Below are 21,322 nucleotides of genomic sequence, written 5' to 3' on the forward strand. Positions count from 1 at the left end.
GTTGTAGCGCAATACGCCCGAGCAGCTAACCTACTTTTTGTATTTATTCAAAAATTATACATTGACGGAAAATTAACAGTCGCCGTTAGTGGAGCTTTTTTTCTGCCATTTTCCGTGAAATGTTTGATGTTTGATGTGCATGTCGGCGAAAGTGTTGGCCATTTTGAAGGTGAAAGGTGAAAACTGCGAGATGACAAAAGTGTCCACGAATTAGGCTCGAATTAGGTACAAGGACGAAGAAACCCCAAAATGTAATATTTTTAACATGCGGATGCAAGGTCTTCAATGCACATCACTTAAAGAGGTCTGATTTGCATTTGACTTCTACCAAAAATGTACCGCCCGAACAGGGACTTGAACCCTGGACCCTCAGATTAAAAGTCTGATGCTCTACCGACTGAGCTATCCGGGCTCTGAAAGCGTCCTCAGGGTTGTCATCTTTATCTTAATTCTTATACAACTGAAGGCTTATGGTATTATTGGTAAATATTACGGTGTCTGGATTATCACTCCATCACGGTCACGTCTTTGTGCTGTTTGTGGCTCCTCCGTTGATTTACACGGGGACCGTTAACAGCTGTAACAGTGGTGCGCCTGCGCGGACAGACAGCGTCTGGTTCATAGATTGCTGGTTTCTCAGCGCTGCCAGTGTCTTTCTTAGATGTTTACTTAGTTCAATTTTGTATAGTGAAGTAAAGTGTTTATAAGAGCTCCGTGCTTCAATATTTAAAACGCCTCACCGTATTAAACCCAGACTATCCAACCTGTTGTCTGTGTGGGTCAACAGCGAAGAAGAGGGAAAAGGCGGAAGTGAAGGCCTTAGCCTCCGTAGCTAATATCAAAGCTAGTGAGTTTAGATGCAGTGAGCCAGTGAAGACCAAGAAATGTGACCGTCTTCTGTACGTTCACCTCAGAAGTCGCTGGCTGGCTGACTATTTAAAAATGTCAATGTTTAGCTTCGCAGCAACGCGCACATGCGGGTCATTGAAAAGCTTCAGACTCTCATTTGACCTGCTAACAAGAAACAAGTCCTGCCCGCAGAGACTGAGCACCGATGCTACCCGTCTGTCCGGGTCTCAACCCCAGAGCTCAAAGGTAAGTTAAGCCTCAGTGGTTCTAGTTTATTTTAATTTATCAACCCTCAGCGGTTTTAGTTTATCTGTGCCTGTCGACTCTGCTGCAGGTGCCTGAGGCAGCAACATGGGACCCGGTGCCAGAGGACCGACTTCCCCTGGTAATAACCACCACTGGGGCAGCATGATCCACGTTCATGTTGGGCTGCAGATCATTCATTCACAAAGCGCATACTGATGGGCATGATATATGAATATACAGCCGTACAAACCTGTCAACTTTCAGTACATCTTACGCAAATTTGACCAAAAGGGTTTTGGTCAGAAGGTTGTCAATATTTTGTGAATATAATTTATCGTTTTATATAAATTATATTTTGCAACCGGTTGTAAGAAACACACACATTTACAAAAATACCTCGTCCCGACAGGAGGTGGAACGGATAGATTATGGAACTGGTATTTTTCTCTGCACAATGTTGCATGAGCCCAACAAAATGAAATGGCAGGTAATAAAACCGCAGAGATTTCCCAAGTCTGACATTAAGTATGAGTCATTATAGTGTTTGGTAAACGTTATCAATGGATTCGCTCACTATTCTCAGTGATAACTTAAAGGAAACTCACACCTTCACTTTTATGAATATTTTCATTTTTCAGCCTGCACAAATTCCTGCTGACCTGGTGGACAAACTGGAAAGACTGGCCTTGGTTGATTTCCGAACCAAACAGGGGCTGGCCTGTTTGGAGAAAGCCATTCGATTTGCAGATCAACTTCATGTTGTTGACACATCTGGGGTTGAACCAATGGATTCTGTTCTGGAGGACTGGTACGGGCCAGACAGTTAGAGAACCTGTGTGCAAATTTCATGTTGATCATTTCGCTACAGAAATTAAACTTCTATAAACTACTACGAATTCAGCTTTATGTAAGTGGTCATGATGTATCCATGCACATTCAGGGCTTTATGCTTACGGGGTGATACAGTAATCGAAGGGGGCTGTGCTGAAGAACTGCTGCAACTTTCCAAAAACACAGTAGAAGAATATTTCGTGGCACCACCAGGTGAGAAAATTAAAAACCAAATACAACATTGGTATTGATTTAGTATTCTTTGTATTTTTTATGTACATTTTTTTACTTTTCACTATTTTTTTTTTTACCACAGGAAATATTCCTCTACCCAAGAGGGAAGAGCGGGCTTCCATATTGAAACATTCAGAGCTATGATATTTATTTATGACTCGGGTGAATGTTTAACAGGGGCATTCCTGTCTTGGTTATATTTATGTTTTTATTTTGCAGACTGAATATTATGCCAACAAAGTACAGTATGTAGAAATGCTGGCTGGGGACAACACCTTTTTCTTCTAACCTTATCTGCACCAAAGAACAGCTGTCAGAAAGCTTTTGTCAGGTTTTATAGGTTCAACATGTCAAACAAGAACAATAAAAAGAAAACCTTCTGGTTGTGTAAATCGATGTTATTTTTTTCGGTTTCATTAGGCAGTCATTTTCCACTGTCATTTTTAGAAGTGCTGAATAGGATATTGGGCGTAGTCAGTATATTCAGCACAAAGGTGAGACATTGTTTTGAAATGTTTCATGTGTCCAGATCACATTAAATTTTTTTCTTTTCATAAAATAAATACTTTTGTCTTTGTGTTTCCATAACAAATTTTGAAAAGTACATGTAGTCACAATTTGTTCAATTGTTGTCATTACACAGTTAAGCAGCAATAGAAATTCGTTCCTGTGGTTAATTCTCTGCCCCAATAATTTGTCATGAGATAATGACATCATAAACCTGCCCATCTCTCGACACAAAACAAACAAACTAGCTGACAAACGTTAGGAGAATAGAAACCGAAAGTTATGTTTGTCGGAGAAGGGAAAACGAATCCGAAGGGGGTGGCAACTCAGGCGGAGTGTATATAAACAGAGCTCAGCCTCCATCAGCAGCTGTTCAGCATCACCTCTCCACAGTCCACCGCTGAAGACCTGAAGTTTCCTGGAGGAGTGTCAGAAGGTAGGAAAGTGTCCTGAACAGCTCTGTGCTGAAGAGACTTTTTAAAAGCTCACTCTTCTCTCGTGTTGTCCTCTTTTCCTCCAGACAACTTTAACATGGAGATCTTCGTCAGCACCGTGACTGAGAGCTTCAGTCTGACGGTGCAGCCTCAGGACACAGTCGGCTCTCTGAAGCTCCTCATCCAGCAGAAAGTCGGAGCTCCGCCTGGCCAGCAGAGGCTGGTTATAGACAACGGCCGGAGGACGGAGCTCAGCGACGACTCCAGACAGGTCCAGTCCTACGGCCTCCGGTCCGGGTCCACGGTGACGCTGCTGGTGGTCCAGCAGAACAGTGACAAGTTCCAGATCCATCTGATCACCGATAAGGGGGCGACCCACACCTACGATGTCCGAGCTGAGGAGACCGTCGCTGAGCTGAAACGCAGAGTGGAGCAGAGAGAGCGGGTCCCGGTCAGCCAGCAGAGGCTGGTCCATCAGAGCCAGGACTTGGGAGAAGGGAGACTGGTGGACTACGGCGTCGCAGCCGGCAGCACCATCCAGCTGCTCCTCCGACTGAGAGGAGGCGGAGGACGCTTTCACTTAGTTTAGGCAAACAAACAAAAAAAAAAAAAGTAGTGTTGATTAGTTTTATTTAATATAAATGTTGACCAAATCAGTTAAAGTCAATGTTTGCTATTTATATGAATTTTTAAAACAAGCACATTCCGTCTACTGTTATGGTTTTTGTTGTGTAATCGATAAGGCATTATTAATAAAGAAATATTTTAATCTTCATTTTTCCTGTTCCTTTCTTCAGCACACGATGGCGCTGTTTGACCATGACCTTTTAAGGTTCTGAAATGAATAGTTTTCAACCAATTACTTTATAGGGGTTGATATATCATGGTGGGGGAAGAAATTTGTCTAATATTAGTCATTAGAAGTATCACGTTCTGTGATTTGCAAGTTGTTGACACTTAAATAAGCATAACCACAAAAAGTGATAACAGTAGTTTTATTCTGTTAATTCTCACCAAAAATCTCATTCATTCATCACCTTCTTGCAGTTAATCGTTTCTGGGTCGCACAGGGTCACCCTGTCCATCACAGGGCCAACACACTGAGACAGACACAGACCAACAACCACTCACACCTAAAAACTATTGAGTCACCGATGAGCCTAAGCATGATGTCTTTGGACGGTAGGAGGAAACACTTGTCAGCCCAGAAATTGAACCCCTGGCCTACTTATTGTGGGGTAAGAGTGCTTACCACCACCAAGCAGCCCCACCCACTTAACAGACCACTTAAAAGAAAACAAAAAAACTGAAGTATCTGTGTAAAATTCAGGGTGTACATTTTATGACTCAGTTTACTGCCACACATTGTAATGGGTTAGGATGGTACCAATTGCAGCGCAAACCACACCAGCATACATTTTACAGTCTTTATTAAAGACCCAGTACAAACAGTGGCAGCACAGAAAGAAGTCCATGGTTAAGGGGAGAGTGGGTCCACAGCGAAACACGCAACCTATGAGGCTCCAGCACTGGCAACAGTCCTTAAAGGGTTCCAGGGTGGTGGAGGGGTAGTTTTACGCTGCGTCAGAGGCAGAGGCAGAGGCAGAGGCAGAGGCAGAGGCAGAGGCAAGGATGTGGTGAACTCTGGAAGTGGTGGCCCAGCCAGAACAGGAAACGCCTGGGTGCCGCGGGCGATCCCCCAGCCGGAACAGGAAACGCCTGGGTGCCGCGGGCGATCCCCCAGCCGGAACAGGAAACGCCTGGGGGCTGGGACCTATCCCCCAGCCGGAACAGGAAGCAAGTGTGCCTGAACGCCACACCTTTTATTTATTTTGCAAAAACCAAGGTGTTAAAAAAATAAATAAAGACACAACTCTGGTTAAATGGAGGTGCAAATTCAGAGATACGTGTTAGTCAAAGTAACCAAAGTAGTTGAAGCATGTGAGAATTTTGGGGTCAGATAGTGTGTTGCTCTTTGTGTTGTATGTTGTAGCCTCACACTGGAAACATACACTTGTGAATAGATTTTGTCTACTGCTATGAATATATATTTAGTTTACTGCTGAAATTTTAATATACATATTTCATTTACTGCTCATTGTGGAATAGTGTAGACTCATGAACAATGAAGGTTTAATACTCCAGACATCACTCTGACTTTGAAGGCTCTGTATGTTTGTACAAGGACGATAGCACGACCTACCAGAAAGGATACAGTCTGATTAGAAACTTCTTACTCCCACGCATTACTGTTACAATAGTTGTGTGTAGTGTTTGTTGACTGCACTTGAGAAGGAGATGCAGCCTAGCCAGTGGCAGAAGAGGATAATAACTACTGTCCACAGCTGAGTCAGGTGGCCCAGCCCATGCACTTGTCTCAGATAGGGTGCAACCCTCGGCTGAAGCAGAAGTCTGCTGATGATTTGGGAAAGTACAGAGGAAAAGACCTATGTCAGAGCCAAAGACAGGTGCAGCAACCACATGATGCCCAGCAGCCTGGACATCCTGGGTAGTGACTTGATGTTTTTTAAAAAAAAAACAAAAAAAAAAAACAAAACTCCAAGGAAGGCATCTTCTGCCACAATTAGATCACCAAAAAAATTCCCAAAGTCATGAAAGGCTGACTTTAAAGGTGGCAAACCAGCTCAAACTGGAATTTTAAAAACTGAGATGGGTTGAGTGGCCCTGGAGAGGGCAGGAAGGGCTGTCGTGGCGCCCAACTGGCAAGATGTGGGCCAGATAAGACCTGGCAGTGGCGCTCAACGTGGTCTTCCAATCTTCCAAAATCAGGTGTTGTGTTCTTTCAAAGTTGAAGAAAAAAGATCTCAGAGTCCTCAGAGTCTTTTGAGGTTCCAGTTTTATTAAAAGGACAGGAAGTATTTGTACAAACAGTGTGACCCCAGGTCTGACACTGAGGAATGAATCTTTGTGCCACCCTATATACATGCTTCCTTGAGCTTCAACCTACTACATACGCTTCTCTCTTGTCTCCAAGCTTCCTGTCCTCATTCATACCTCTACGCATGGGAATTCCCCTTTTCTGACTTTGATGCCATCTCAGCATTTTGTCATGGCCTATTGCTTGATATCTGTTTCTCCTCCCCGGGTCTTCCTGCTGAGGCCTAATCGTCGGCCTATGTGTTGGCTCTATGTAACTCTTATCTCCCCACAAACCCCCCTCTGCCACCTGTAGCCTCAGTGCTCTTTTAGTAATTGAAATGGTAATGCTGGTGCTCTTCAGTGTCCATTACAATATTATATGTATTACATGCATCCTTCAGTATTCAGCATAGCATTGCTCACAATTCTTTGCCAAAATTTCCTTCAACAGGTGTGTATTCAGACCCCGGGTCTGATCCACTCAGCTGTATTGCTGTATTTTGAATAAACATCATCTACATCAATCTTTGAAGACTCTGAGATCTTTTTTTCTCCTGAATATTTGGAAGACATTGGTAGCTGCTCTTTGAGACAATTTGTTCATGTTGGGCAGTGCTGCCTGTCCACTTCTGGCCCAAGGGCAGGCAATTTCTGTGCCCCAACACACAACACCTTTCAACTATGTCCTAAAATTTGTACAGGTTCTGATCAAGTCTTTATTTATATATATATATATATATATCCTTTTTTATATAATTCACAGAAAAGGCGAATGAGCAATGTATGCAGACAGTGTGGAAAACAAAGTTTCTTTGCAAAAGGCAATAAATTATTATTTTTAAGTATCTAGTTGTCATTCATGTAGACCTATTACTCAGTTTTTCCTTCTTTCACTGTTTACACAACAATCAAATCAAATCAGATTAATTTGTATAGCACCAAATCATAACAAAGTTACATCAAGGCACTTTACATATAGAGCAGGTCTAGGCCAAACTCTTTATAAATTTATTTAAAGAGACCCAACAGATCCCCAGATGAGCAAGCACTTGGCAACAGTGGCAAGGAAAAACTTCCTTTAAGAGGCAGAGACCTCGAGCAGAACCAGGCTCAGGGGGGGGCGGCCATCTGCCTCGACCGGTTGGGTTGAAAGAGGGAGAGAGAGAGAGTGACATAGGCATTGGAGGGGGGTGTAGGCAGGAACATGTTGCTGCATGAAGTTCATGGAGTTGAGCTGTAGTACAGAATTCATGAAATATGGGAGCAGCAGGTGTTGCAGGAACATGGGATGGCGATGAGTCACCACCTGCAGGATGAGGACAGGGAGAGAGGAGACAAACTGGGAGAGACACAGACTTTGGCAGAACATGGTTAGTAAATGTAGTATAAATGCTTAGAACTGGGTGAAACTGTGTTTTTTTTTTTTTTTTTTTTTTTTAAGAAGGATGGTTCTTATCAGTGCGTGCAAAGGGGGGAGGAAAGGAGAGCGAGCGAGAGGGGGGGGGGAGAAAGAGGGAGAGGGGGTGAGAGTGAGAGACAGACAGCGAGAATCTGACGGAGTGATTCAGCCTAATATCATCTCACCAAACTTCTTTTGTTTCTGAGACGAGAAAGGAAACTGAAAATAACTTCTCGAAACTTCTCAGACATGTAGCAGCTCAGCTCAGCTCAGGCGGAGTGTATATAAACAGAGCTCAGCCTCCATCAGCAGCTGTTCAGCATCACCTCTCCACCAGTCCACCGCTGAAGACCTGAAGTTTCCTGGAGGAGTGTCAGAAGGTAGGAAAGTGTCCTGAACAGCTCTGTGCTGAAGAGACTTTTTAAAAGCTCACTCTTCTCTCGTGTTGTCCTCTTTTCCTCCAGACAACTTTAACATGGAGATCTTCGTCAGCACCGTGACTGAGAGCTTCAGTCTGACGGTGCAGCCTCAGGACACAGTCGGCTCTCTGAAGCTCCTCATCCAGCAGAAAGTCGGAGCTCCGCCTGGCCAGCAGAGGCTGGTTATAGACAACGGCCGGAGGACGGAGCTCAGCGACGACTCCAGACAGGTCCAGTCCTACGGCCTCCGGTCCGGGTCCACGGTGAAGCTGCTGGTGGTCCAGCAGAACAAGTTCCAGATCCATCTGATCACCGATAAGGGGGCGACCCACACCTACGATGTCCGAGCTGAGGAGACCGTCGCTGAGCTGAAACGCAGAGTGGAGCAGAGAGAGCGGGTCCCGGTCAGCCAGCAGAGGCTGGTCCATCAGAGCCAGGACTTGGGAGAAGGGAGACTGGTGGACTACGGCGTCGCAGCCGGCAGCACCATCCAGCTGCTCCTCCGACTGAGAGGAGGCGGAGGACGCTTCGATTGATTTTTACCCGGGAACAGCATCGTTCAGCTATTTTTATTTTATTTAAAACTGTTGAGTGTATTAAACAATTCTGTATTCTGGTAATGATAATCATTATATACGATAAGATGATAAAAATTATTACTATCCTGTTTTTAAATTGACAAATATCACACAATACATATTGTGTCACTGTACAAGTTCAAATAAAGTCCCAACTGAGAGTTAACGCATTTCCTGTATCTTCACAGACCACAAGAAACAATGTCTCATTGCACAGTTAGCACTGATGTGATCTCCTTTTTTACAAAGAGGATTCCTCAGTTAGACAACTTAGTGGTTATGTTGTTTCAGAAAATTTTGGCAGTGCTCTGTAAAAGAACATTTATAACAAGCCACATTTAATTATTTTTCTATTATCACAAACACAGTGACGTTTCCAAAATTTAGTATCATGTCAGTTGGCTTGAAGTAAAGGTTTGTTCAAAGTCCTTCAGGACAGCTACTAAAGGTGAAAATTAGTCAACAGATTATAAACAAGTTGACAGCTTACAGCCTGATTGTGTTATCTCAGTTCTCTGGCAATCACAAGCACCATTACGAAGCCAGGGCGAAGAAACTCTTCTTCCAGATTTGTTTTCCATGTAGAGATCTTCATAGGTATCATTTCCTCACAGATGCAAGGTAGGCGTACCAAAATAAAGCAATTACGTTGGCAAACAGCACTCTGAACTGAAAGCAAAAAGAAACCAACCAACACATTAAACAAAGATGACTTGCATTTTCAGAGTATGAGTCATTTTTAACTCCACAACAATATTCGTCAGTGACATGCATACCTGGACAGGGACAAAGTTGATATTGATGAACTGGAATGGAGTCCAAACTTTCCAGTTCATCTTCAAAGCAGTCCAATAACTTTTTCTCATCTTCTTTTCAAAGTCTTCCCACCCTTTAGCCTGGATACACAGGGCAACAACAGTGTTGTTCTGTCTCATTTGTGATGTTGTACTTCATTCTTTATCTACGTAAAAACCCTTAATAGCACGTATTTGATAGAGATGAACACAATGGACTAAATATTATGATCATATCCCGGTACAACAAATTCATGTTTAAAGGGCCGCTCCAATTTTAAACAATAAAAAATCTGACAAAATTGCTGGAAAATTATGACTGTGCCAAAGGGATGTGAGTTTAAAAGAGTTTGTACTTGTGTGCGTGATGGGACGTCTTTGCTGTGTAGCCAAGTCGACCCTGATAAACGTACGTGTTTGAGGCTTTCAGCAGAAACTAGTGGGATTGCATCACACAAGCCAGTTTGAGTTGATTATGAGTTGGCACAGACACAGGCTGATCCTATTGAACCAAAAACACTAACATTTGTGGCCTCCATGTCTTTTATTCCTGACCCCTTCTTGTTTACTTCTGTACACAGAGGGCTGTGTGTACCATATTGTTGTTCCTCTGCTGCATAAAAATAAATTAGATATAGAAAGAAATCCAAAGCGGGCACTAAGGCTGGCAGTGTGAACGTAGTCATAATGAGACCAATCCCCAAAGGTCTGACTTATACTGGCTGTTGAAAAGCAGGATCATCTCGCCCTCTGCTGCAACTACTTTGAAAGTGCAAGATCAAGTCATTGAGTTTAACTTCAATAACATCAGAGGACAGTTTCACACACGACCCACCTCAAGGATCGTCATGACAAAGTAGAAAATGAATAGAAAGCCGGGGGCAAAAATCAGGCGATCCAGTAGCAGCCGTTTGATTACACAGAATGGGTCTGTGGTCGGCATCCACAGCTCCATCAGCTGGTAGAAGTAATGGCTCACTGGTCCTGTAATAACCAATCTGCAACAGGGCACAAGGTGTAATATAATAATTGACAGTGTAAGGACAGTAAATGTTTCATCATGGATGCCATTTTACACCTTTTCCCACCCTGAAGTCCTGCATGAAATCACTGCTTTACAAACAGATGTGCAAAAAGTCTCACCCATAAATGGCGTAGCGTGCAGCTCCAGCTGCATCAATTTCACTGAGCAGGGCTCCATGTTTGGCCTTTTTTCGCGCCTCTAAGATCTGAGACAGAAGATTTCCTAAAGCTGAGAGTATGCCACTGAAAACATCAAGGGGACGGGGACGGACACACACACACACACACACACCTCTGTCATTATAAATCAGCATGTCACAGATAGTTTCATTCTGATGGTCGGTTTAGGGAGTTTCTCCAGCCTGATGCTGATTGGCTGCAGCCTCACTGAGACAAAGGTCCAGTCTGTGGTCTGACCCCGATCACTGTGAGGTCAACACGACCAGCACTGAGCAGTTCACACGTGTTAACACGAACTAACACTTTCAACACGACTCCCCTCCTCCCGTCAAACGGAGGGAAGAGGGCAGGAGACCAGTGAACCGACCTGGTGACGGACTTGGTGAGGACCGGGTACCTCTTCAGGAGGACCAGGTACTGCTGCAGGAGGCGGAGGGCGGCTGGCGCGTCCCGGAGCGGGACACTCTGCACAGACATGGCCAGAGAAGGTCGGAGATGTGGGCTGCACATCACCGCCTCACGCTGAAGGGACGGACCGAACGCTTCCTGTGCACGTCGTGACGTCACGGGCGGAGCCACGCCTCCACGTTAACAGCCGCTGAGCGCGCCAGTTTAAAAAAAATAAATAAATCATAATTATTATAATACGAACTGCAAGAATAGACTTTTTAATTGTATCTCAAAATTTGCAACATGCAGACACTGAGAAAAACTCTCATTATAGCAACAGAGGTGCAGATGCACAAGTATGAAAGCGTTTCGGAAAATAAAAAACATTCAACTGATAATTTCAGCGGTGCCCAAAGGTATTTGTAATACCACTGCTACTGAGCCTACACATCATGGCCTGATACTGTGATTTTTACTCATATTACAGACCTCAAACTAAACTCTGTACAACACCTAGTGTTCATGGATGTCAGAAAGAGCTTTCCTCCCCTCGGAGCAAATTTATGAGACGTTACAAGACCACATCGCCTGAACTAGCATATTAATAAAAATTTAAAAAAGCAAACTTTAATGTCAAAACAAACAAAAAACTAATGGTGTAGACACACATATTTACAACAAAACTGAAAAGTACACAGCTGCTAAATACAAATGTGCACTGGAATATCTTTGTTTCTAGGAAAATGCAGCGAATAGAACCTTCCAACTTTGACTAAAACTAACAAAACAGAACAAACAAACAAAAAAAAAATCGATTGTAGGTCAAACAGGAATCTGTTAAAGCTTATTGGTCGGTCCGTAGTTCATTTTTAGCTTAGAGAGCCTTCCAGTCAATAGGTGTTTTTCCTGATTTTTTTAGTAACTCATTGGCCTTTGAAAAATGTTTGCAGCCAAAGAAACCACGATGGGCAGACAAAGGAGACGGATGAACAGCCTGCAGCACATGGTGGCGTTTCTGTAAACACAGCGAGTCAAAGATCACAATCGCAAACAGAATAGACAGCATATGTGTAAAGTGTTTTCATTACAATGAGTCTGGAGGCGCACCCTGTTAATTGCAGCTCCTTTCTTCTGAGCATATGATCCCCACAGCATGAAGACGAGGCCCTCCAGGTTGTTGCTGAGCCAATGCACCACAGCATCAGTGAAGGTCTCCCAGCCTTTGTCTTTATGCGAGTTGGCCTGGTGCGCTCGGACGGTCAACACCGCGTTGAGCAGCAACACACCTGAGGCCACAGATGGAGAATATAGCAGGTCTGTTAAACTCCAACAGCTCTCTTATTTCATTCAACTGGCTTTTTTATTATTTATTTATTTTTTTTTAGTTTCACAGCACCTTGTTTAGCCCATCCCGTCAGGTCCCCATGTCCAGGGTGCTGGAAGGCTTCAATGTCTGACGCCAGCTCTTTATACATGTTCTCCAGACTGAAAATCAACAAGGATGTGATACACGTTGTCAAAAGACTGATTCATTACCACTTTGGCTTTTTAAGAAAATTAACTGAATCATACAAAATAACTAAACCTGGGTGGAGGAGGAACTGGTCTTTTTACACTGAAGCACAACCCATGGGCCTGGTTGGGACCATGGTACGGATCCTGGCCGAGGATCACGACTTTCACCTGGAGGGAGAGTCAGATGGCGCAATTAGGCAGGTTGGACATGTTATACCACTTTACTGACAGAGTGCCCTTACAAACTGTTTTGATTCAGAACATAGAATGTATATATAATTATTATTATTGTCACATTTATATACCATGTAGAAATAATGAAAGTGTGTGGGTGCCTACAATTAATAGTGGCTGATATTTTATTTTATCTGTTGTCATCAGACAGTATTTACCAAGAGATTGATAGTTACTGCTGAGTCGTGAGGGATAACAGCAGCCATGGAGGGTTTTTTGTTTTATATTTACTTATTTATTTTAAATTGAGTTTACCTGGATATAAAAGCTCCATGAATGTATGTTTGTTTGTTTTCGGGGTCAGTGTTTCACTCACATCTTTGATTTGACACATCTGTGTCCAGGTGAAGACATGTTCAGCAGGTGGGTACACAGTGTGGCGTTTCCTCTCCTCACCGACAAAGCTCATCAACTGAGACAAAGACATGAAGTTAATTAAAAAAAAAAAAAAAAAGTGACGCTGCAGAGACACCAAACGCAGTCTGCCTTTTTGACACCTCACCTGTTTGAAGTAGTTCTTTCCAAACTCTGCAGACAGCGCTCTGCTCCAGCTCTCCCCGACACCTGGAGGCTTCTGAGCGGAAGTCAGTTTCTCCAGCGCCGCTTTCTTGTTGCGGGCGATCCTGTCCAGCTGCTCCGGGGACAGGAGGCTGGGAGGCGGCCCGGACGGCTCCGAGTCCGCCGCTGAAGGCTTCGGCCTCTTCTGCACAATTTTAGTGTATCGGACAGAAGAGAGAGCAGCTGAGAGGCGGGCAGCTGGAGAGGCGATCGGCTTTAGAAACCGTTCACAGTGGAGTGCAAACATTGTCGCGAGGTGGCAGGCCGGAGCAACACTTTTTAACAGGCAAGAACACCGAGGGGATCGTGAACGCACCCCGGGTTATAGTGAATGTGTCGCGGGAAATCTGAAATAACGTGTACATTCCGTTTGAATAAAAACTGTCGTGTTTTTAACAATGCAGTGTAAGTCTGTGGTTACTATGAGCTACACGGAGCAGAAGGGAAACTCACCGCGTTTTTATTTTCACCCTCGTTCTCATTTAGCTCCTTGGAAATCCTCTTTTTGGACACCGGTGAAAAAAACGATTGAATTGTTTTCTGTCCGATCATCCTGTCGATAAATGGCCCTGCGGAGAGCTGCGGGAAATAACTAGATTCACTTGGTGGGTAATACAAAAACAAAACAGCGGCGGACTCCACGACAAGCGCAAACCCTCTGAGTAGAATAATCTATTTGGCGCCAACACGAAGTGACGTCAGCGGAGATATGATAATAAACTGAGCGACGTTCAAGACAGACCGCTGCTGCGTGTTCAGCACAGTTTGTGCTACCGATGGGATCGATCTGAGGTAAACAAGGCACACTTGGTGGCCTTTAGAAGATTCGTCGTGTTTTAGAGGTATTAGAGGTGTTGACATTGTTTTGTAGAAAATGGTCCTTTTAATTAAGAAGTTAATGAGCAGAAATTCAACAGCAGTTAATAATATTATCAAACAATCAACCGATGCTTTTATTTTGGGTGAAATATCTCCAGTTTTATTGTTAAAGGTTCTTAAATGTGAAAATGTGTTGTTTTTGTTTGGTTCATTTACTGGTTAATGGCGCAACTTTATGTTTTATGCTCAAGGAAGATTTGGCATGTATCTTTACTACTCTATTTATTATTTTCTGATTGATCGATTAAAGGCCCATTATTTAACAATGTGTTACAAATGTCAACTCAGAAAAACTAGATAGTCCTCTTCAACTATAAAAAGGTGTGTTCATGTTTTATTTGTGTTTGTTTCATTCAGGTTTCAATAACTAAAATGGCCATTTTCTGAGGGCAACAAATGAAAAGCTGTTTCAATGGAAAAGTTTGTGATTCGGGCACAGAACAAACGAAGTGAGACCCTCAGAAGAAGCCCAAGGAAGAAGATTAAACTGGAGGAAGGTGAGAGGATGAAGGAGGAGGAAGATGAAGTAGATGAAGATGCAGCTTTAGTCGAGTTCTCTCATCCTGTCCCCTGGCAGAAAATAGAGGCAGAGGGGCTTGACTGTGATTATGCTTTACTTTTCTCCAAAGAAGAAGCAGACCAGTTGTTCAAACAGTTGGAGGAGCAGGTCGTGTATTCAACAGGTACAACGACAATCTTTTTTTCTTTGCAAAGGTGCAGTAGCTTACCTTCTGCATAGCAGTTCACTTGAGCAACACAGCTGATAACTTATGATTGTTTCTGTTTCAGGGGAGGAAGCAAAAGTACAGGTGTTTGGAAAAGTGTACAAAATACCAAGAAAGCAGGCAACATATGGAGATGCAGGTCTAACGTACACTTACTCTGGAGTGACTCGTTCAGCCTGCCCTTGGACTCCAACCTTGGCATCCATTCGGGATGCTGTCACAAGAACAACAGGACAGACATTCAACTTTGTTCTGGTCAACAGGTGAGAAATCGCTGAATATGAGGTTGTAAAGGTTACAACTCGATGAGTTGTCCTGCTGAAGGCGTTCTTTGATTCACCAGGTACAAAGATGGGCAAGACCATATGGGTGAGCATCGCGATGATGAAAAAGAGCTGGACCCCATCTGTCCCATCGCTTCTGTCTCTCTGGGAGCAGCACGCGACTTCATCTTCAGGCACAGAGATGCTCGTGGAAAACAGAGTTCCCGACAGATTGAACCTGTGAGGCTGGAACTCGCTCATGGGAGTCTGCTCCTGATGAATCCACCAACCAACACTTTTTGGTACCACAGCCTTCCTGTGCGGAAAAAAGTCCTCCTGCCTCGAATCAACCTCACTTTTAGACGTATTGTACTGGGCAGCAAGAAATGAAAAGTGTACCTACAGCCAAGCAAAGATTATCAGCAGGGGTTGGACAACCCTGAGCATATGGACGAATATCACAAATCTACTGGATTTGAGTGACTAAATATTAGTACTGCTGGGACTTTGGAGAATAACAAACTTTAAATTCTGACTAACTGAAGGTTAGTTTACAACCTTTTCAGTAACATTGTCAGTAAATGAGCAATGAGTCCAACTATTATAAAGTAAAAAAATGACAGCCTCACATTGAACGCAGGTGATGAGGAATTTTGCCAAAAAAGCACTGTTTGTTCTTAGATGGCACAAAGAGGTGATGGAGCATTTTGTTGAGTGAGACATTAAATTGTGTTTACTTAGACTGTAGTTTGATTGACTCGGCTCTGGTTATGACCTGTCTTCGGCAAATTGTCTGTCAAAGTTTATTCTTGGCCCATAGACATATACAACAATAGGACTTAAAAAGAAAAACTCAGTTGAACTCCATTTTACAATCTTGGTCAGTTGATTTTTTTTATACTCATGTAATTTCATCTTATTTCGTCATTCTCTACCTTTGGAACTAATGAGCATTAAACAAATAAAAACACCCGTTCTCTACAGAGATCATTCTTTGCCTGGTCATTCTGGAGAAAACCCAATCAAGCTCATAACCAACAAATAATTTTCTTGCCAAAAATCAATCAAAAAAACTCATCACACGATTGTTTTATATTTTAATATCCAAAAGAAACCACTTTAACATATTGCACACAAATACACACAATCTCACATGAATATACATTAGTGCAAAGTGCAAATATTAACAGGGAAATTTCCATCAGGCCATTTCTCAAAATTTTGTTTTGTCAGAGCAAAATGGTAGTTATCACACAGAGTTAAAAATATTCTGGATAACTTGCCCAAAGACCTGCAGTGACTCCCTGGCTTTATTAACTGAGAGCACATAATTACTCATCTGACACCGTGCCAACTGGCTGCGATGAATCTCTTCAGCAAAAAGAAGAGATCTTATTGTTTGTTTGTAGATGTGGTTTCAAAGGTTAAAAACCTCAAGTACTGAAGACAACATGGCACTTTAACCACAATTGTGCATCTCTGAAAATCATGTCAGTGTGAGGATTACTGGAAACATAGAAAGATATCAAATTGAAATTCAAAAGTTACTTCTGTTACAGTCAACATACACCGCTAGGAATTATGAGGCAAATTACATAAAATTTGATTGGATACTATAACCATAGTTTATAATATGGAACAATTAATATCTGAAGTCCCAATCAACTAGTTCTATTGAGATGAATCTACACCTCTGACGCATATCATGGACTAGAATCCGCTACGCTGTCATGTTCTCTTGGTTTTCTGTCCATTATAAGCCAAAATTTCACATGACAGACATGTGTTACATGTGTGAAAGACATCTGACTAAAAATCCTGCAGGTCCGTAATCTTTGGGAATTCAAGCATCCTTCTCTGAATCAGAGCATCAGGCTCATTGTTCACTCATTGAATTATACAATGATCTTCACCATGTTGTCGGGATCCATGATGCAAAATTAGCTCTAAAATAACTCTAGGATGGCTTTTCTCTCTGGCTTCATTTTCACAGTCATAGTCCACCGATGGTATTCATGCTGTAATTGCCACACTGAGCTGTGACAGTTTGACTGGAACCAGAAGTAAGTCAGGCTTTGAGGTTGTACAATTCTGGTTACTCCTCTAAGTGCAAAGCAAGGTTCAGTCTTCGGACTCTCTCGTAGAAGAGCATGTATGCGTTGGAAGACAGCACCTCATGGAGGCTGGCTTTCCTTACTGAGTCGTCTGACACCCAGAGCCACTGGGAGCTGAAGGGCAAAGAGCTGCGTGACGAGGAAGGACTGCGGCGATATGTGACAAAATGTCCTGAGTGCATGTCACCGTGGTGAACCAGCACAGCTGTGAGCTGGAAAAGGTACTCTGTAGAACTGAAAGGAAAGACACAATGATCCCAATCACTCACTCAGCCAACGCAACATTTATAAAAAGGCCTATGAAGGCCAACATACTGATTAACATGAAATGCATTTGTTCCTTCTATTGTTCAATAAATTGGTGTTGTTTAGCTTACCTGTAGTCGTACGTGAGGCCAAGTGGTGGGTTCACAGCAGGAGAGTGAAGTAATAAAGATGAACAAGTTCCGTTGGAAAAAAAGTTGTTGTTGTTATGATGCCCTGGATCTGGAAAACAAAAATAAAATAATTATGATTCATGACAACAGAAATTGGTTGTTAAGCAGAATATTGACAAAAAGTCAACAAATTCAACAGACCTGTGCCATTGGCAGTGGGCTTTTCAATGACATCCGGATTTTGTGCCTTCACAGCGTTTGCAGCACATGCCGTCCGCTGATTTCTCTGTGTGGAAACATTGTGTTTGTAGCGGTCCATTGACAGATTCTCTGTGAACTGCACATGCTCCTGTCTTTTAATGGGGGTTCCTTCACTAGACCATGTCAGTCTTTGTAGATGAATGCAAAGGCACTGGGGGAGCTGGGAGAGGAAAGAGACATCGGACAGAAAATTTAGTCCAGAGTACAAAACACACCCACACTCATTAAACATCTAAAATATAAATAACAGTTACCTTTCCCAGTTTTAGCTGTTTAACAAATGTTGTCCGCTGACTTTCCAGAACTTGTCCTTTTAATGTCATCTCTTGATGAAGCTGAATGGAAATGATCCAAAAGAAGAAGAATATAATCTGAAAATTGCATTTCTGGGAAGAAACACTGTATCTGTAGCTTGTCTTCTTAAAGTAATGGTAAAACTTGATCCATAGCATGGGTGTTGGTCCTTATTTTAACCGCTTTGTGGTTGATGGTGTCCCTAGCTGAACTGGCCTTGACTGTGGTAAAGGAGTTGTTTTTAATCTGCATCCTTCCGCTGGCAGGTCGGCAGCTGCCTGAAATCACTCTCCACCAGCTGTAGGTGGATACGCCTACATCCTTGTTTGCTTTAGTAGAGGGACTGAATTATTCTCATTTCAAGGTTTTTCCTTTATGGGGCTCTTTGATCTCTTAAATTGCTGAACTGAATTATATATTTGACAAAAATGATCAGCAGCATGTGGGAAGACATTATCACTGCAGTGAATGTACCTTAGTGCAGTTTTCACACTCCACTTCTTTGATGTATTCGGAGGAGATGAAATGCTGAAGACACTGATCTAGGGAGATAGGCCGGCCCTGAGGACAGAACCAGAACAACAAAGAGGCATATTAATTAATGATAGTGCGGTATTGTAATAACTCAATATGTGTGTGCCTTGTATTTTTGCTTACCCACTGAGGTAAAGGGATGGACAGTGAAAGGCTCTCAAATGAGTCATACCGTACTGGACTCTGCAAAAAAGAAAAGCAGTTGTATAAATTTGTCGATTGACACAAACTCATTTTGCTTGCTTTTCATTTCACTGGCGAAAAACAAATATACTCCTCACTTGTTGTTCGCAGCGCTTGCATGACATATTGCTTGTCAAACGGCCATGAAAAGGATGTTGAAACTTCCAAGGGTTGGGTATCGGATGAAGGGGGGCTGCAAAACAAGAAATGAATGGTTGAGATATATTTTTGTGGAATATTTTACTCTCCATATTTTCATTGTATTCTTACCTCGACTTCTGCAGGTCATAGATTTTTCATCTTGGTCAGGGAGACTCTATTATAAAATAAAAACGTACACAGAATAACTTGGAGTGCATTAACAGACTCAATTTGCACGTTGTCACAGAGTGAGATTTTAAATAATTGGAGGAGGGAAAGGTTGAGTTTACACAGTGTGAATACATTTCTCTTGAGCACACGTGTATGCAAGTCAGGAGATGATAACTTGCCTCTAAGGACTGCATGTCAAACAAGTGAGTGACTTTAGGTTGCCGATCCCGTTCTTCCTCCAGGGAAGAAGTGAGGACATGGAAAAGTTCATGTGCATCCTAGATGGGATAAAGCAACACAAGCAGACAATTCTTAAAATCTAGATAAAACCCACCATAACAGATCATATGTATACATCATTAAGACCAACCTGCTCTTCAAATGAACTGATGTGCCACCGGTACAGTCTGAGAACATCCAGGAGGCATCCAGCATCAAGCACATCTTCTTCCCCAGGTTCCTCACTGGACAAAGCTGTTGGTGTAAAAAGAGCCTCCATGTCAAAAATGCACCAGGTTTCCACTCTGGTGTATGGATCTATCTGACAGAGGGATTATATTTACCTTTGAGAAGCTGAAGCAGTGTCATGGACAGCTGGTTGTCTTTACACGACTGGATCGTGGGCGAACCTGACAACTTTTCCAGCCACCTGATGAAAGATGGACATGCTGCCAAACCCTGAAGCAATGAGTTTAGGAAGCAGGTGTTTCCCAAGTTCAACAGACCAGGAACCATACCTGGCAGTAAACGCAAGTCATTTAGGGTTACTGCTTTATAACCACTGTCCAACATACAGTGTGGACTACACTGTCATACCAACGCTTACCCTTCTTTCTCTTCTTTCTTTCTGTAATTGGGCCCCACAAAACATATACTCCAGCTGCAATGGCAGCAGCTATCCCACCAATAACACCCCAGTTTTTAAGCATCTTGTTTCTGAAAATATATAGGAGAGGCAGGGAGACAGGAGGAGAAATATTAAGAAAGTCATACTTGATATTCAGCAGTAACACCAACATGACAGATGATGAAAGTCAGGAGCTTTTCCTCCATACTATCTTAAACCTTTCTCATAACAATCAAAGGTGCTGATGCAAACTTTCATTTTATTTTTATACTCAATGTTGATGTTGAACTGGTTTGTTTTACGCAATGAAACATACTTGGGCCATTTCTTATATTTAGTCTACCCTCATTGATGAAACTGGAATGGACCAACAGTAAGACCCATTCATTAGTAAAATGCAACACAGAAAAAAATCCTACAGCCTTCAAAACGACAACACCTTTTTGAACACGAAGGCTTGGCTCTTGTATTGGACAGTATTTTTATTGTATTAACTTGAATTTAGCCTTTTTATGTTACCTTGTGGCACCACTGCATCTCAAACCACAACATGTTTACAATCCATCTCTAGTTCATCACCATGACTAAAAAATGTCTTTCTTGTTCCACACATTGGATACTCATTGGATGGCACACCTATATTGCTATCTTGAGGTTTCTCCCATTAAAAATTTTTTTATTTGTTTGGTTTACACACAGATTCATCCGTAATTGCTTTTTACAAGAAATCAAGAGCGTTGTTTTGCCTGAAGAGAAGTCAAACAGGACGTAACACAAACCAAACGACTGATGTCATGATCCACTGATGACCCGATTAGTTGGTCTGTGATGACAACAAACGCCTCTAACAACGCACCGACTCTGTCAGTGATCTGCTTTAAAAACCTCCATGTTAAAGGAGACAAATCCTGCTGGGTAACAACACAAAGCTGGACAGCCTCAGTCAGTCTCACCGATGTGTAACCCACATTAGCATTTCGCGTAGCTTAGCTTAGCTTAGCTTAGTTTATCTTATCTTACCGACAACCCCGAGGTCAGACTGCCCCCGGTGATCTATGTCGTCTCCATGAATCAACCCACATGCAGCTGTCTTTAAACACAGTTAAACTATTTCACTGTTATGTGTTTCCGTCTGCAGGTTTAGAGACAGAAACGTTAAAACAGAGTCCGTGTCTGTCTGCGCATGCTGCTCTGAGTCCGACGTACGGCGGCGCAGTGACCTCTGCTCCTCCATCCCGGAGCACCGACTAAGCTTTGGTTGATGTTTTGCCAAGTGGAAAGGATTTACCTGGCTACGGGTCCGGTGCCAAGAAACTCTCCGACAAGCTTATCAGAAGTCTCGGGTCTGTATCGCAACATCATGCCCTCACCACGGAACCCAAGTCCGGGGTTTCCGCTGTTTGAGCACGGACCCAAGGAAGAGAGCACAGGTGTTCACGATGCACAGTCCGGTCAGCGCACA

The 21,322-nt window shown here is 42.8% G+C and overlaps 7 protein-coding genes and 1 non-coding gene across 17 annotated transcripts; 4 read left to right on the plus strand and 4 right to left on the minus strand.

The window, feature by feature from the left end:
• Positions 1-339: 339 nt before the first annotated feature.
• Positions 340-412, minus strand: trnak-uuu (transfer RNA lysine (anticodon UUU)). Its single transcript has one exon. It is a non-coding gene; the product is annotated as a tRNA-Lys (tRNA).
• Positions 413-603: 191 nt separating this feature from the next.
• On the plus strand, positions 604-2,540 carry gatc (glutamyl-tRNA amidotransferase subunit C). The gene is made up of 5 exons (XM_029509897.1): positions 604-1,095; positions 1,184-1,234; positions 1,734-1,903; positions 2,036-2,139; positions 2,243-2,540. The coding sequence occupies exons 1-5, from the start codon at positions 943-945 to the stop codon at positions 2,302-2,304; spliced, it is 540 nt and encodes a 179-aa protein (XP_029365757.1). The 5' UTR covers positions 604-942; the 3' UTR covers positions 2,305-2,540.
• Positions 2,541-2,861: 321 nt separating this feature from the next.
• On the plus strand, positions 2,862-8,388 carry LOC115048443 (polyubiquitin-B-like). Of its 2 annotated transcripts, XM_029509899.1 has the most exons (3): positions 2,862-3,103; positions 3,188-3,664; positions 8,316-8,388. In XM_029509899.1, exons 2-3 carry the CDS (start codon positions 3,199-3,201, stop codon positions 8,333-8,335), a joined length of 486 nt encoding a protein of 161 aa, XP_029365759.1. In that variant the 5' UTR covers positions 2,862-3,103; positions 3,188-3,198; the 3' UTR covers positions 8,336-8,388. The 2 variants fall into 2 exon arrangements, with proteins under 2 accessions (XP_029365759.1, XP_029365758.1); XM_029509898.1 differs by lacking the exon at positions 8,316-8,388 and having other exon boundaries at positions 2,868-3,103; positions 3,188-3,755.
• Positions 7,580-8,360, plus strand: LOC115048444 (polyubiquitin-B-like). Its single transcript, XM_029509901.1, has 2 exons — positions 7,580-7,760; positions 7,845-8,360. The coding sequence occupies exon 2, from the start codon at positions 7,856-7,858 to the stop codon at positions 8,333-8,335; it is 480 nt and encodes a 159-aa protein (XP_029365761.1). The 5' UTR covers positions 7,580-7,760; positions 7,845-7,855; the 3' UTR covers positions 8,336-8,360.
• Positions 8,357-10,979, minus strand: pxmp2 (peroxisomal membrane protein 2). Its single transcript, XM_029509896.1, has 5 exons — positions 10,742-10,979; positions 10,315-10,437; positions 10,007-10,169; positions 9,154-9,273; positions 8,357-9,046 (listed from the first exon to the last, which is right to left on the minus strand). Exons 1-5 carry the CDS (start codon positions 10,882-10,884, stop codon positions 8,978-8,980), a joined length of 618 nt encoding a protein of 205 aa, XP_029365756.1. The 5' UTR covers positions 10,885-10,979; the 3' UTR covers positions 8,357-8,977.
• unga (uracil DNA glycosylase a) lies at positions 10,845-13,733 on the minus strand. Of its 5 annotated transcripts, none has more exons than XM_029509888.1 (7): positions 13,542-13,733; positions 13,016-13,254; positions 12,830-12,925; positions 12,350-12,447; positions 12,161-12,249; positions 11,872-12,050; positions 11,027-11,779 (listed from the first exon to the last, which is right to left on the minus strand). In XM_029509888.1, the coding sequence occupies exons 1-7, from the start codon at positions 13,621-13,623 to the stop codon at positions 11,639-11,641; spliced, it is 924 nt and encodes a 307-aa protein (XP_029365748.1). In that variant the 5' UTR covers positions 13,624-13,733; the 3' UTR covers positions 11,027-11,638. The 5 variants fall into 5 exon arrangements, with proteins under 5 accessions (XP_029365751.1, XP_029365748.1, XP_029365750.1 ...); XM_029509890.1 differs by having other exon boundaries at positions 13,016-13,216; positions 13,528-13,733; XM_029509889.1 differs by having other exon boundaries at positions 13,016-13,216; positions 13,525-13,733.
• alkbh2 (alkB homolog 2, alpha-ketoglutarate dependent dioxygenase) lies at positions 13,087-15,921 on the plus strand. Of its 4 annotated transcripts, XM_029509895.1 has the most exons (5): positions 13,087-13,357; positions 14,308-14,447; positions 14,580-14,633; positions 14,740-14,938; positions 15,019-15,921. In XM_029509895.1, the coding sequence occupies exons 2-5, from the start codon at positions 14,363-14,365 to the stop codon at positions 15,326-15,328; spliced, it is 648 nt and encodes a 215-aa protein (XP_029365755.1). In that variant the 5' UTR covers positions 13,087-13,357; positions 14,308-14,362; the 3' UTR covers positions 15,329-15,921. The 4 variants fall into 4 exon arrangements, with proteins under 4 accessions (XP_029365755.1, XP_029365753.1, XP_029365752.1 ...); XM_029509893.1 differs by having other exon boundaries at positions 13,087-13,863; positions 14,308-14,633; XM_029509892.1 differs by having other exon boundaries at positions 14,308-14,633.
• Positions 15,922-16,038: 117 nt separating this feature from the next.
• On the minus strand, positions 16,039-21,241 carry usp30 (ubiquitin specific peptidase 30). 2 transcript variants are annotated; one of them, XM_029510889.1, is made up of 13 exons: positions 21,149-21,241; positions 19,840-19,949; positions 19,577-19,750; positions 19,384-19,487; positions 19,193-19,291; positions 18,972-19,017; positions 18,800-18,894; positions 18,642-18,701; positions 18,459-18,545; positions 17,945-18,025; positions 17,631-17,850; positions 17,430-17,538; positions 16,039-17,286 (listed from the first exon to the last, which is right to left on the minus strand). In XM_029510889.1, exons 1-13 carry the CDS (start codon positions 21,220-21,222, stop codon positions 17,034-17,036), a joined length of 1,512 nt encoding a protein of 503 aa, XP_029366749.1. In that variant the 5' UTR covers positions 21,223-21,241; the 3' UTR covers positions 16,039-17,033. The 2 variants fall into 2 exon arrangements, with proteins under 2 accessions (XP_029366749.1, XP_029366750.1); XM_029510890.1 differs by lacking the exon at positions 21,149-21,241 and adding an exon at positions 20,881-21,070.
• Between the last annotated feature and the right edge of the window lie 81 nt (positions 21,242-21,322).

The sequence above is a fragment of the Echeneis naucrates genome, chromosome 9 (assembly GCF_900963305.1).
Source record: "Echeneis naucrates chromosome 9, fEcheNa1.1, whole genome shotgun sequence".
NCBI lineage: Eukaryota > Metazoa > Chordata > Actinopteri > Carangiformes > Echeneidae > Echeneis > Echeneis naucrates.

Bases quoted from the DNA above. Each gene is read 5' to 3' on its own strand.
- LOC115048444 (XM_029509901.1), top strand. From the start codon at position 7,856: ATGGAGATCTTCGTCAGCACCGTGACTGAGAGCTTCAGTCTGACGGTG.
- usp30 (XM_029510889.1), bottom strand. From the start codon at position 21,222: ATGATGTTGCGATACAGACCCGAGACTTCTGATAAGCTTGTCGGAGAG. The intron at 19,488-19,576 runs GTAAATATAATC...TTACACCAACAG, and splicing joins ACTGCTTCAGCTTCTCAAAG to CTTTGTCCAGTGAGGAACCT. The intron at 17,539-17,630 runs GTCTGTTGAATT...TTTGTTTTCCAG, and splicing joins GCCCACTGCCAATGGCACAG to ATCCAGGGCATCATAACAAC.
- unga (XM_029509888.1), bottom strand. From the start codon at position 13,623: ATGATCGGACAGAAAACAATTCAATCGTTTTTTTCACCGGTGTCCAAA. The intron at 12,051-12,160 runs GTGCTGTGAAAC...CTGTGGCCTCAG, and splicing joins GACGGGATGGGCTAAACAAG to GTGTGTTGCTGCTCAACGCG. The intron at 11,780-11,871 runs GTGCGCCTCCAG...CTGTGTTTACAG, and splicing joins AAGGAGCTGCAATTAACAGG to AAACGCCACCATGTGCTGCA.
- alkbh2 (XM_029509893.1), top strand. From the start codon at position 14,363: ATGGAAAAGTTTGTGATTCGGGCACAGAACAAACGAAGTGAGACCCTC. The intron at 14,634-14,739 runs GTACAACGACAA...TTTCTGTTTCAG, and splicing joins GCAGGTCGTGTATTCAACAG to GGGAGGAAGCAAAAGTACAG. The intron at 14,939-15,018 runs GTGAGAAATCGC...TTGATTCACCAG, and splicing joins AACTTTGTTCTGGTCAACAG to GTACAAAGATGGGCAAGACC.
- pxmp2 (XM_029509896.1), bottom strand. From the start codon at position 10,884: ATGTGCAGCCCACATCTCCGACCTTCTCTGGCCATGTCTGTGCAGAGT. The intron at 10,438-10,741 runs GTCGGTTCACTG...TGATGTTTTCAG, and splicing joins CTCACCAAGTCCGTCACCAG to TGGCATACTCTCAGCTTTAG. The intron at 9,047-9,153 runs GTATGCATGTCA...TTTTGCTTTCAG, and splicing joins TCAACTTTGTCCCTGTCCAG to TTCAGAGTGCTGTTTGCCAA.
- gatc (XM_029509897.1), top strand. From the start codon at position 943: ATGTCAATGTTTAGCTTCGCAGCAACGCGCACATGCGGGTCATTGAAA. The intron at 1,235-1,733 runs GTAATAACCACC...TTCATTTTTCAG, and splicing joins CAGAGGACCGACTTCCCCTG to CCTGCACAAATTCCTGCTGA. The intron at 1,904-2,035 runs GTACGGGCCAGA...ATGCACATTCAG, and splicing joins GATTCTGTTCTGGAGGACTG to GGCTTTATGCTTACGGGGTG.
- LOC115048443 (XM_029509898.1), top strand. From the start codon at position 3,199: ATGGAGATCTTCGTCAGCACCGTGACTGAGAGCTTCAGTCTGACGGTG.